At 43.1% G+C, this 12,619-nt stretch overlaps 1 protein-coding gene across 6 annotated transcripts in view; it reads left to right on the forward strand.

Moving 5' to 3' along the window:
* Positions 1–12,619, forward strand: part of ATP10B (ATPase phospholipid transporting 10B (putative)) — a 392,801-nt gene that overhangs the window by 355,149 nt on the left and 25,033 nt on the right. For all 6 annotated transcript variants that reach the window (XM_044947366.1, XM_044947364.2, XM_044947367.1 and 3 more), the window contains 3 exons: positions 1,281–1,602; positions 3,919–3,995; positions 5,303–5,428. In XM_044947366.1, the coding sequence (XP_044803301.1) occupies positions 1,281–1,602; positions 3,919–3,995; positions 5,303–5,428 (525 nt within the window). The remainder of the gene's footprint in view (positions 1–1,280; positions 1,603–3,918; positions 3,996–5,302; positions 5,429–12,619) is intronic.

The following is a 12,619-nucleotide window of genomic DNA, read 5'->3' on the forward strand; positions in this document are numbered from 1 at the left end:
CCTATACTGTTATTTATTTAATAAGTTCATTTAAATAGACTTAAATTTTTAAAATTTCTTTTTAGAATAATTTTTTAGCAGCACAGTAAATGAAATATCATCTCTTGCCACAGATAAAAGAACACTGCTAAATAAAGACCCTGTGAATTAAAGGGCAGGTTTTCTTCCTGCCACAACTTTTCTCTATCTTTATTTAAAAGTGATGTTTACATAAGTGAAAGAGGTATTAAGGATATGTTTAGGTCCAAATCTGTCTTTATCTTTGATACAATCAAAAGTAATGGAGAAGAATTGATAAGAGGAAATAGCTTCTTCCCCATATTTCAAGATGATAAACATCAAAAAAAAATAAGTTTCTTTAAACCAATAAGACTCATCAGTTCAATTCAGTTCAGTTCAGTAGCTCAGATGCGTCCAACTCTTTGCGACCCCATGAATCGCAGCACGCCAGGCCTCCCTGTACATCACCAACTCCAGGAGTTCACACAAACTCACATGCATCGAGTCGGTGATGCCATCCAGCCATTTCATCCTCTGTCATCCCATTCTCCTCCTGCCCCCAATCCCTCCCAGCATCAGGGTCTTTTCCAATGAGTCAACTCTTCCCATGAGGTGGCCAGAGTATTGGAGTTTCAGCTTTAGCATCAGTCCTTCCAAAGAACACCCAGGACTGATCTCCTTTAGGATGGTATACATGGTCAATTTCAACCAGTGTGACTAATACGTTTATACCAATGATAAATACACATGTATTTTTTCAATTACAATGCCACAAGTTGAATCATAATGATCTGCCTCCAGTACTAAATTGGATGACTTTAGACAACTTGCTAAGGATTTCAATTTCCTCATCTCTAAGCTAAAGTCAGTAATACCCACCCTACCTACCACACAGGTATGTTCTCAGGAACAAAGAAGGGAAATGACTTGTAAGAAATGAAAAGCCCGATACCAGCCTGACACATTGTCATCATTTACCATCTCATCAGTTTCATTTATAAATGATACCATCCCTGTATCAGTCCCCATCTTACTGAGCTATCTTCACTCTCATTCCCAAGCTCACTCTCCCTTTGGGCCATAAATGTGGTTCCAAGTTATTCTTGCTCTGATGTTGTTTGAAATACTGCAGAGAAATATCAAAATCAGAGAGTGATTCCCAGGTCATCTCTATGGTAGTAGAGTTGTATAACTCTTTTACCAGAGGATAAAGTGAGGCTTTTAACCTATGTTTCCAGTGTTGCTTACTAACACCAAATTGATTATTCTGCTCTTTATAGGAAACCTGTGACTCCATCCTCAATTTGGCACTGGAAGAGGTAAAGCAATTTCATGGACCTCTGAAGCCAGATGGCAAGCTCTCTGGGTTCCGCCTGCCTTCTGCGACACCACCCCCCGCCTCAGGAGCTGCAGCTCCAGATGTTGGATTGGTCATCGATGGGAAGACGCTAAATGCCATTTTCCAGGGAAAACTGGAGGAGAGATTTCTGGAGTTGACCCGGTATTGCCGCTCTGTCCTGTGCTGCCGCTCCACCCCGCTGCAGAAGAGCATGTTGGTCAAGCTGGTGCGGGACAGGCTGAGAGCCATGACCCTGTCCATAGGTACCTGGCAGGTAGAGATGGGAGAGGGGAGGGGGCCTGGGCAAGGCCACTCTGACCTGACACCTGGACCAGAGCCGGGAGGTCAGGTGTCACAGTCAGGATGCTCAGGCTGAGGGCACTGTCAAAGTGACAATCAAGACATGACAGCAGAGGAAACAGAGGCTAAGCAGAATGGGAGAGCGAACCCAAGTTCTCTGCTAAGGAAATGTCAGGACTTGGAAGGAGGCCAAAGCCAAGTTCAGAACATCCAGGTAGATCAGTATACACTCAGGCTCCCTCCATTCTGGGATGCAGACCATGTCCCCTTCAATTCTAATACCATGCACCTCCGGTGCCTGTGGACTTGATAGTCTCCTGAGTGTTGATGGCTAGTGGGGAGATTTTAAAAGTGGAGCCTGCCCCACATTTAAATGAATGTATATACATTCATTTCTAAATACAAGACTCCACATAAAGCATACCCTCAATAAATGGTGGCTTGTAGGTTGAGGAAAAATTCCTTACAGGTGATTAAATTTTAGTCGTGGTTGAAGCAGAGAAATTAAAACTGTCCTTACTTCAAACCTTCCAGAAACATCCAAACCTGGATTGTAAGAATCTTTATGATCTGGATTCCATTACCTCTCCAGCTACCTCCCTCCCCCCAACATTCAGCACTCTTGTGTTCCAGCCATAGGAAGCTGCTTACCATTCTCCAGGATCCTCATTCTCTCTCACCTCCTGGCCTTTGCTCAAGTCATTTCCTCTGTAAAACCTCCTCTAATCACACCAATGTTCCTTTACTGTACACTCTGCTGGCTCCACAGCACTGTTATGACTTGGTGATGGGCTGCCCAGGAGACCAGGAGTTCCTTGAATCTCCATTCAATGTCAGTCTTACTTAATTCCATCCTGCACTCAGCACATACCAAGCACATGGTAAACATTGCTTTCATTTAGGGACATTCTTACAAATGGTTCAGGTTTTCTTCCTCCTACACAGATATGGAAAGAAATTTTCTTTCCTGGCATTTCAAATAAGAGACCGACTTTACACTGTTGTTGGTTTTTTGTTTTTTTCACGGGGGTATGGGGTTGGTTTTTGGTTTTTTCCCCTCTTGGTCTTCAGGTAAAAGCAGTTCAAAACCAGGAAAAAAAAAAAAAGGAGAGGATAGGCAGAAAGAATAGAGGGAGCAGAGTTTTACCAACTGCATCCTAATTTTAATCCCTAAATTGTCCTCTTGAAAGCTTCAGACACATTTAAGGTAATAGCCCAGGATCAACTCCCTGAAGTAAAGGGCTGGCTTCAGTACCACCACAGCAGAAACAAAACCAGCAGGGCGAAAAATAGGGTTCCACACCTCTACTCCCCCTGGCTTTGCCAACAGAAGAGGTTAAAGGGTAGGTTTGTTCTGCCACGGGGACGAGGAAGACTGTGCATTGCTATGCTAGCAAGGAAAACATCCTTAGAAGAGTAACAGCTAGTCACAATGGCAACATTTTTAGGATTAATAAATTTTGTTGCCAGACAATTAGGAGAAAATTCTCTCCCCCAATTGCGTATTCTTTATAATATCATATATTTCCACACTATTATGAGATCCTACTAGAAAAACAGGTGGGGCCAGGAGAGAAAGGAAGTCATTTCAGTCTACAAATTGCGGCCCTCAGGCTGAGTTCAGCCCACTGCATATTTCTGTAGAGATGCTAAGAATGGATTTTGTGTTTTTACTGGTAACATGCATAAAAATCTATTTGTCATTCAGAAAGAACAGTTGTTCAATATTGCATCTTGGCCCACAAAGCCTAAAATATTTATTATTTGGCCCTTTACAGAAAAAGTTTGCTTTAGTCTGAAGGATAAGGCAGTGGAGAAAGCCAGGCTTATGAAAAAGATCTCACGCTTGACAAGAGCTGTGCTGTCCAAAATGGTTCCCACCTGCTATATGTGGCTATTCAACGTTACACTTCAAATTAAACAGAAGTTCACCAGCCACATTTCAGTGTTCATAGGAGGCCAATGGTTTTCAAATTGGACAATAAAGAACAGGACATTTCTATCACACAAAAATCCATTTGACAATGCTGGTATGAAAGGCGGCATGTGTGTGCATGTATTTGTTGAACAATAAAAGAAAAGTAGGATTTTTTGTCCAAAGAAGAAAAGACATCTCTCAGGCTAAGAGACTTTAACGATGGCTTTTCCAGAGGACTATTCAAAGCAACATTAAAAGGATTCAATTATGTGCAAATGGAGACAATCTAGAGCCACTTGTATAAAACTTCTCATTGTCTCGCAGAAGTTGGACCAGGATCTCACGACTACTCTCCTTTCAGGTGATGGAGCAAATGATGTAAGCATGATTCAAGCTGCTGATATTGGGATTGGAATATCTGGACAGGAAGGCATGCAGGTATCAGTTCCTTCAACTCTTCTTGTTACTTTCTTACTCTCCTTTATCCTTATTGGTGAATTAAGGAATTCCCCCTCAGTGTTGGAGGAACATCCTAAAGAGCTTTGCAGAATTTTCATCTGAGAGGCAGGGGGCTTCCCTGCCTATACATAACCTCGATCACCACATCCCTACCGGCCAGTCCTTCAGAACAGAGATCAAAAGATGCTTGGCATTTTACAGTCAGCTGACTATACCTCTATTCTAAAGCCAAATAGTACCCAGCCATTCAGGAAAAACTAAGTTTCCCCCTGATTCCATGTTTCCTCCCTGCAACCGCCACCCACATCAAGGTTGCAACACCCTTTGTGAGCAACTGGAAAACAATTTTCAATTGCCATTTTAGTTGTGATGGCTAGATGGACCTACACATTGCTTATACCAAAATTACTCAAAAGTCAGCCTGGAACAAGCATACTAACTTGAGCTGCTGTGTTCCCCATTCAGACAGACCCCACTTTGTAGTTTTGAACCATTAACAACTGTGTTCCCACCACCAGTGCAGACATTAGGTGTTACCTAAATTTGCTGGTGAGAAGGAACGAACACTGTCACTTTCTGAGTGTCTATCATAGGCTAGCACTCTATTTGCACTTCACATTTATTATCCCAGTTTCAGCAGTCACTACCACCCTGTGTGTTAGGGATTGTTATTCCACTTTTTTCTGATGAGGAAACTGAGGCTGAGAGAGGTTAAACACCTCAACCAAGACCCTGACGAGGATGTATAACCAGGCATGTCCAAACCTCCTACTCTGAAAAGTAATATGAACTGGCTCTAGTTCTGAGTCATCCCAAGGGCAGAAGACACATTTTGGCTCTGCAGAAACAGCTATCCAACCAGCAGCTCCACCTGAGACTGGAGTGAGAGGCCTGTCTCAGGAGGTGGCCAAGGGTATTGAGAGGTTTGAGGATAATTTGCACGGAATCCCCCAGTCTCTGGTCAACCATCACATGCCTAGCATGGTGTTCAACACACACTGGTTCATAGTAGATGCTTGTTGGATAAGTGGAAGGAGGAGAAGAGCCAGACCAGACCACTGGTCCCTTCTGACCATTCTCCTTGGATTCTGGTGAGATCCAGATTTCCCAGAGCAGGGACAGGGGTTGTCAGAGTCCAAAAAGTCATCCAAGGGTGCTGTATGTGACAAAGGGTCTTTCAGGCCTTACCTACTGCAGACCTTAGAACAGAGCACCACCCTCAGGGGAGCCTCTTTGGTCCATTAGCAGCCGTGGATGGAAGCTGATATGTCTGCTCTGCCTCTAAGGCTGTCATGTCCAGCGACTTTGCCATCTCCCGCTTCAGACACCTCAAGAAGCTGCTGCTTGTGCATGGCCACTGGTGTTACTCACGCCTGGCCAGGATGGTGGTATACTACTTCTACAAGAACGTGGTAAGTAGCCCGGCTGCAACCTCCCACCCCGCCCCCAGGCAGACAAAGCATCTCAGCATAAGGGAATGAGTCAGGCTGACCTGGATTTTGAATCCTGCAACTGTCCCTTAGCAGCTCAATGACCTTGTACCTATGAAGTCCCTCAGTCATGTTCGACTCTTTGCAACCCCTTGGACTGAGGCCTACCAGGCTCCTCCCTCCATGGGATTTTCCAGGCAAGAGTACTGGCGTGGGTTGCCATTTCCTTCTCCTGGAGATCTTCCCGACTGAGGGATCAAACCCAGGTCTCCCGCATTGCAGGCAGACACTTTACTGTCTGAGCCACCAGGGAACCTTTGGCGAGACAATTCAGTTCTCTAGGCCTCAATTTCTTTGATAAAATGGGGCTAGTACTATCCGGTGAGGTTATTGTGAAGACTAGCAGTGCTGTCTGGAAAGCACGTGGCATATAGGCAGTACTGTGAGTAGTTCCAAGCATGCACTCTGGAGTCAGATCAGATTTGATTCAAATACAGGTTCCTGTATTCGGTAATGGCTTCATACCTTCGTTTCCCCGTCTGGAAAATGGGGATGGTGATAGTAGCTTTCTCATATGCTTGCTATGAAGATGAAATGACAGCTTGTGTAGAAAGTGATTGGCATGTAGTGATCACCCTCTAAAATTAGCCATTCTTTTTTATTATTGGTACTGCTGTTGTAACTCTCAGAGGGACTCCATAATTGTGTTCTGACTGCAAGGAGGAAGGATTGGAAGATCAGCTAGTGTGTCTTGTAGCTTAGGTTTCCTCCCCAGATAGAGACAGACCAATGCAAGAGCCCCATTCTGCCTCTTAGGAGAGTGAAGAGAAGTGTTTAGGGCTGGAATCCTGGGCTTCCACCCAAGACCCTACATATCTCTTCAGCATTGCCAGCCTTCCCAGCCAGGACTTGTAATTTCTTTAGTGGTCCAGTGATTAAAACTCTGCACTTCCAGTGCAGAGAACATGGGTTCAATCCCTGATCAAAGAACTGAGATTCTCACATACTGAGCGGTACAGCCAAAAATAATTTTTTTTTAAAGTATCTATTTGCAAAAATACTTAGAGTACAGTGATCATCTGGGTTTCAGTCTGGCCTGACTCTAATATGCTGTGTGAACTTGAGTTACTTAACTTCTCTGAGCCTTGATTCCCTCATCAATAACATGGGGAGCCTAGGACTTTCTCTGTCCTCAGAGACCATTATCGAGAGGCTTTATCATCAGAGCTCTGGGTAGCATGTAGCACTATATTAATAGTCATTATGAGCTATTATTGTTTCTCTAAAAAAATGTGTATTTCTGTCTTGTTGATAAGGGCCCAAAGCAGGCACACACCAGCTGAGGTATTAAAACTGTCAGAGGTTGTTGTTTGCAAAGCACTTGATTAACAATGGGCATAGGAAGAAGCCAGAGCACTGCCTTACTAAGTGAGGAAACAGGGCCTGAGTTTCCCATTTTCCAGTTCAGGGACCTTTAAATAATTCCCAGGAGACTCCAAATAGAATCCTGTTTGCATAAGGAAAAGGGGAGGATTAAGACCAGAGTGATGGAAGGGAAACATATCAGGCCAATAGAAATTACGAAATGGCATCTATCTGTTCTCCCAGGCCTGCTTTCAGGCACCGTCATAGTTACCCTGACTCGGGAATAAGCATTTCTGTGCAGAGTTCAATGTATATGTAAATAAGCAGCATGACAACTAATAATGTAAATTTGAGAAACTGGATGGCACCATGATTTCAACAAGTCTATGCAAACAAGTCTCTGACTTGAAAGACTGCTTATTTAGAATTTAAAATGCCCCCATTTAATGTTTTTTTTCTTCTTGTCTCCAAAAGAATCATTCTTTTGAATAAGCACAACTTCTCTGCATTAAATTTGTGAAATAGAAAAGGAAACGTTTCCAGCCAGCCATGCTTTCAAAGCTTAAATGATATTTATTTCCAGCCCAATGCCGTGCTCAAAATTTCAATACCGATGCCGTATTATCTCCCCTTTGCAATTAGAGGGTGGAGAACTATGACTTCCACATCCGAAACCAATTTCAGAGGGGATTAAAATCCTGCCTGCTCTGAAATGTGAACAATGAATTAATTATGCACTGTAGCTTCTTGGGAGGAAAAGCAGACACCCAATCTCAGCCATGCCATCTGCCATCACGGAGTTCAGCACTCTCCCCTCGGGGTGCAGAGATTCCAGCCAGGCAGAGCAAGTAGAATCAAGCAAGGTCCTAACATGACCTGAGGGGGAAGAAAACACACTTTCATGTAAACTCCAGGTTGGGTGTTAGGACAATAGAACTACCAAGATGTAATTCGTTTATTCAGATAATCATTGAACAGCTGCTGTGTCGGAACAGTATCAGGCATTGGTATGGAGCAGACTTCTAGACAGACATGTTCCCTGCTCTCATGAGGTGTATGGTCTAAATCGGGGCTTAGCAAAGTTTTTCTACAAAGGGTCTAATCATCAATATTTTCTGCTTTGTGGAAGTACAGCCTCTGTCATTCTGTTACACCAACTCAGCTCCACTCTAGCTGCTATAGACAATATGCAAATGAATCACTGTGACTGTGTCCCAGTAAAACTTTATTTATGGCTGGACTTGACATGCAGAATGTAGTTTGTCACCTCCTGGTTTCAATAAATCTTCTCAAAATGTGGTTTTTGGATCAGCAGCATTCACATCATATTGACACTTGTTAGAAATGGGATCCTTGGGCTGCACTCCAGGCCACCTACCTTGGAATCTGCATTGTCAGAAAGATCCCTGGGTGATCCATATGAACCTTAAAGCTTGACAAGCACTGGGACAGGGGAAAAGAAATGAAAACTTTTAAAACGTTTTCTTGGTGTATCTCCCCTAGAGGAAGATCAGGGTGCCATGAATATATTGCCAGAAGACTTTAACCTAATCAATCCAGAAGAAAATAGCATTTAAGCTATTGCCTGAAAGACAAGATTCAGCTATGAGTTACTCCATTCCGCGACCAAGGAGGAGACGTTTGACAACCTGAGTCCTTACAGGAAATATTTCAGGAAGTTTACTCATCATTTTATAACATATGTTATATCTAATTCCAAAACCAAGTGTAAATGACTTTCAGTAAAAAACACAAGGCAGTAAGGAAGTTATAAAGGAAGTATAAGAGTGTAGATCAGGAACATAAAGGGAGGAGTTTGGTAACACCTGTAACCTGGGATAAGATGCCGAGTATTTTTTTAAACACATGCTCAAATTGTTTATTACATTCAACAGACATGAATGACTCTGTCATATTGCTTATATAAGTTTCTAAAAGCTGACTTTCACTTTTTTATCATGGACCAGTAACAGACATTCCTGGACCAACACAGGCCTGTGAACACCACAGAAGTAGCACTGGTGCACTGAGCAGCTGTGCACGTGTGCACAGTCATGTTGGACTCTCTGTGACCCCATGGACTGCAGCCCGCCAGGCTGCTCTGTCCATGGGCTTTCCCAGGCAAGAATACTGGAGTGGGTTGCATTTCCTACTCCAAGGGGTCTTCCCGACCAGGGATCAAACCCATGTCTCCTGCATTGGCAGGTGGATAATTTACCACTGAGCCACATGGGTGTACTATGCATATGTCTCTAATTGAAAATACCTGGTGGAGCAGTAAAATGATATGGTAGTAAAAGTCCAAGACAAAAGGTCAGAAATCTTGTATTTTTCTTTTATTTTTAGACTTAATACAGCTTCAGTTTTTTATATTAAATTCAGTTCAGTTCAGTACAGTTGCTCAGTCATGTCCAGCTCTTTGCGACCCCATGAATCGCAGCCCACCAGGCCTCTCTGTCCATCACCAACTCCCAGAGTTCACCCAAACTCATGTGCATACAGTCGGTGATGCCATCCAGCCATCTCATCCTCTGGCGTCCCCTTCTCCTCCTGCCCCCAATCTGTCCCAGCATCAGGGTCTTTTCCAATGAGTCAACTCTTTGCATGAGGTAGCCAAAGTATTGGAGTTTCAGCTTCAGCATCACTCCTTCCAATGAACACACAGGACTGCTCTCCTTTAGGATGGACTAGTTGGATCTCCTTGCAGTCCAAGGAACTCTCAAGAGTCTTCTCCAACACCACAGTTCAAAAGCATCAATTCTTCGGCACTCTGCTTTCTTCACAGTCCAACTCTCACATCCATACATAACCACTGGAAAAACCATAGCCTTGACTAGACGGACCTTTGTTGGCAAAGTAATGTCTCTGCTTTTGAATATGCTATCTAGGTTGGTCATAATTTTCCTTCCAAGGAGTAAGCATCTTTTAATTTCATGGCTGCAATGACCATCTGCAGTGATTTTGGAGCCCAAAGAAATAAAGTCTGACACTGCTTCCACTGTTTCCCATGAAGTGATGGGACCAGATGCCATGATCTTGGTTTTCTGAATGTTGAGTTTTAAACCAACTTTTTCACTCTCCTCTTTCACTTTGATCAAGAGGCTTTTGAGTTCCTCTTCACTTTCTGCCATAAGGGTGGTGTCATCTGCATATCTGAGGTTGTTGATATTTATCCCGGCAATCTTGATTCCAGCTTGTGTTTGTTCCAGTCCAGCATTTCTCATGATGTACTCTGCATAGAAGTTAAATAAGCAGGGTGACAATATACAGCCTTGACGTACTCCTTTTCCTATTTGGAACCAGTCTGTTGTTCCATGTCCAGTTCTAACTGGTGCTTCCTGACCTGCATACAAATTTCTCAAGAGGCAGATCAGGTGGTCTGGTATTCCCATCTCTTTCAGAATGTTCCACAGTTTATTGTGATCCACACAGTCAAAGGCTTTGGCATAGTCAATAAAGCAGAAATAGATGCTTTTCTGGAACTCTCTTGCTTTTTCCATGATCCAGTGGATGTTGGCAATTTGACCTCTGGTTCCTCTGCGTTTTCTAAAACCAGCTTGAACATCTGGAAGTTCACGGTTCACGTATTGCTGAAGCCTGGCTTGGAGAATTTTGAGCATTACTTTACTAGCGTGTGAGATGAGTGCAATTGTGCGGTAGTTTAAGCATTCTTTGGTGTTGCCTTTCTTTGGGATTGGAATGAAAACTGACCTTTTCCAGTCCTGTGGCCACTGCTGAGTTTTCCAAATTTGCTGGCATATTGAGTGCAGCACTTTCACAGCATCATCTTTCAGGATTTGAAAGAGCTCAATTGGAATTCTATCACCTCCACTAGCTTTGTTCATAGTGATGTTTTCTAAGGCCCACTTGACTTCACATTCCAGGATGTCTGACTCTAAGTGAGTGATCAAAATTTTCTGGGTCATGAAGATCTTTTTTGTACAGTTCTTCTGTGTATTCTTGCCATCTCTTCTTAATATCTTCTGCTTCTGTTAGGTCCATACCATTTCTGTCCTTTATGAAGCCAATCTTTGCATGAAATGTTCCCTTGGTATCTCTAATTTTCTTGAAGAGATCTCTAGTCTTTCCCATTCTGTTGTTTTCCTCTATTTCTTTGCATTGATCGCTGAGGAAGGCTTTCTTATCTCTTCTTGCTATTCTTTGGAACTCTGCATTCAGATGCTTATATCTTTCCTTTTCTCCTTTGCTTTTCACTTCTCTTCTTTTCAAAGCTGTTTGTAAGGTCTCAGCCAGCCATTTTGCTTTTTTGCATTTCTTTTCCATGGGGATGGTCTTGATCCCTGTTTCCTGTATAATGTCACGAACCTCATTCCATAGTTCGTCAGGTACTCTGTCTATCAGATCTAGGCCCTTAAATCTATTTCTCACTTCCACTGTATAATCAAAAGGGATTTTATTTAGGTCATACCTGAATGGTCTAGTGGTTTTCCCTGCTTTCTTCAAATTAAGTCTGAATTTGGCAATAAGGAGTTCATAATCTGAGCCACAGTCAGCTCCTGGTCTTGTTTTTGCTGACTGTATAGAGCTTCTCCATTTTTGGCTGCAAAGAATATAATCAATCTGACTTTAGTGTTGACCATCTGGTGATGTCCATGTGTAGAATCTTCTCTTTTGTTGTTGGAAGAGGGTGTTTGCTATGACCAGTGTGTTCTCTTGGCAAAACTATTAGCCTTTGCCCTGCTTCATTCCATATTCCAAGGCCAAATTTGCCTGTTACTCCAGGTGTTTCTTGACTTCCTACTTTTGCATTCCAGGCCCCTATAATGAAAAGGACATCTTTTTGGGGTGTTAGTTCTAAAAGGTCTTGTAGGTCTTCATAGAACCATTCAACTTCAGCTTCTTCAACGTTACTGGTTAGGGCATAGGCTTGGATTACCATGATATTGAATGGTTTGCCTTGGAAATGAACAGAGATCATTCTGTCATTTTTGAGATTGCATTCAAGTACTGCATTTTGGACTCTTTTGTTGACCATGATGGCTACTCCATTTCTTCTGAGGGATTTCTGCCCACAGTAGTAGATATAATGGTCATCTGAGTTAAATTCACCCATTCCAGTCCATTTTAGTTCGCTGATTCCTAGAATGTCGACGTTCACTCTTGCCATCTCCTGTTTGACCACTTCCAATTTGCCTTGATTCGTGGACCTAACATTCCAGGTTCCTATGCAATATTGCTCTTTACAGCATCGGACCTTGCTTCTATCACCAGTCACATCCACAACTGGTTATTGTTTTTGCTTTGGCTCTTTCCCTTCATTCTTTCTGGAGTTATTTCTCCACTGATCTCCTGTAGCATATTGGGCACCTACTGACCTGGGGAGTTCCTCTTTCAGTATCCTATCATTTTGCCTTTTCATACTGTTTATGGGGTTCTCAAGGCAAGAATGGTTCACCATTCCCTTCTCCAGTGGACCACATTCTGTAAGACCTCTCCACCATGACCCACCCATCTTGGGTGGCCCCACAGGGCATGGCTTAGTTTCATTGAGTTAGACAAGGCTGTGGTCTGTGTGATCAGATTGGCTAGTTTTCTGTGATTATGGTTTCAGTGTGTCTGCCCTCTGATGCCCTCTTGCAACACCTACTGTCTCACTTGGGTTTCTCTTACCTTGGACGTGGGCTATCTCTTCAGGGCTGCTCCAGCAAAGCACAGCTGCTGCTCCTTACCTTGGATGAGGTCACCCCTCCTGTCCTGAATGTGGAGTAGCTCCTCTCGGCCCTCCTGCGCCGAGATAATCTAATAATATAGTCGATTATTTCTTTTTAATTTTTAGAGTATAGTTGA

Source organism: Bubalus bubalis, chromosome 9, assembly GCF_019923935.1.
Source record: "Bubalus bubalis isolate 160015118507 breed Murrah chromosome 9, NDDB_SH_1, whole genome shotgun sequence".
In the NCBI taxonomy this organism is placed as follows: Eukaryota; Metazoa; Chordata; class Mammalia; order Artiodactyla; family Bovidae; genus Bubalus; species Bubalus bubalis.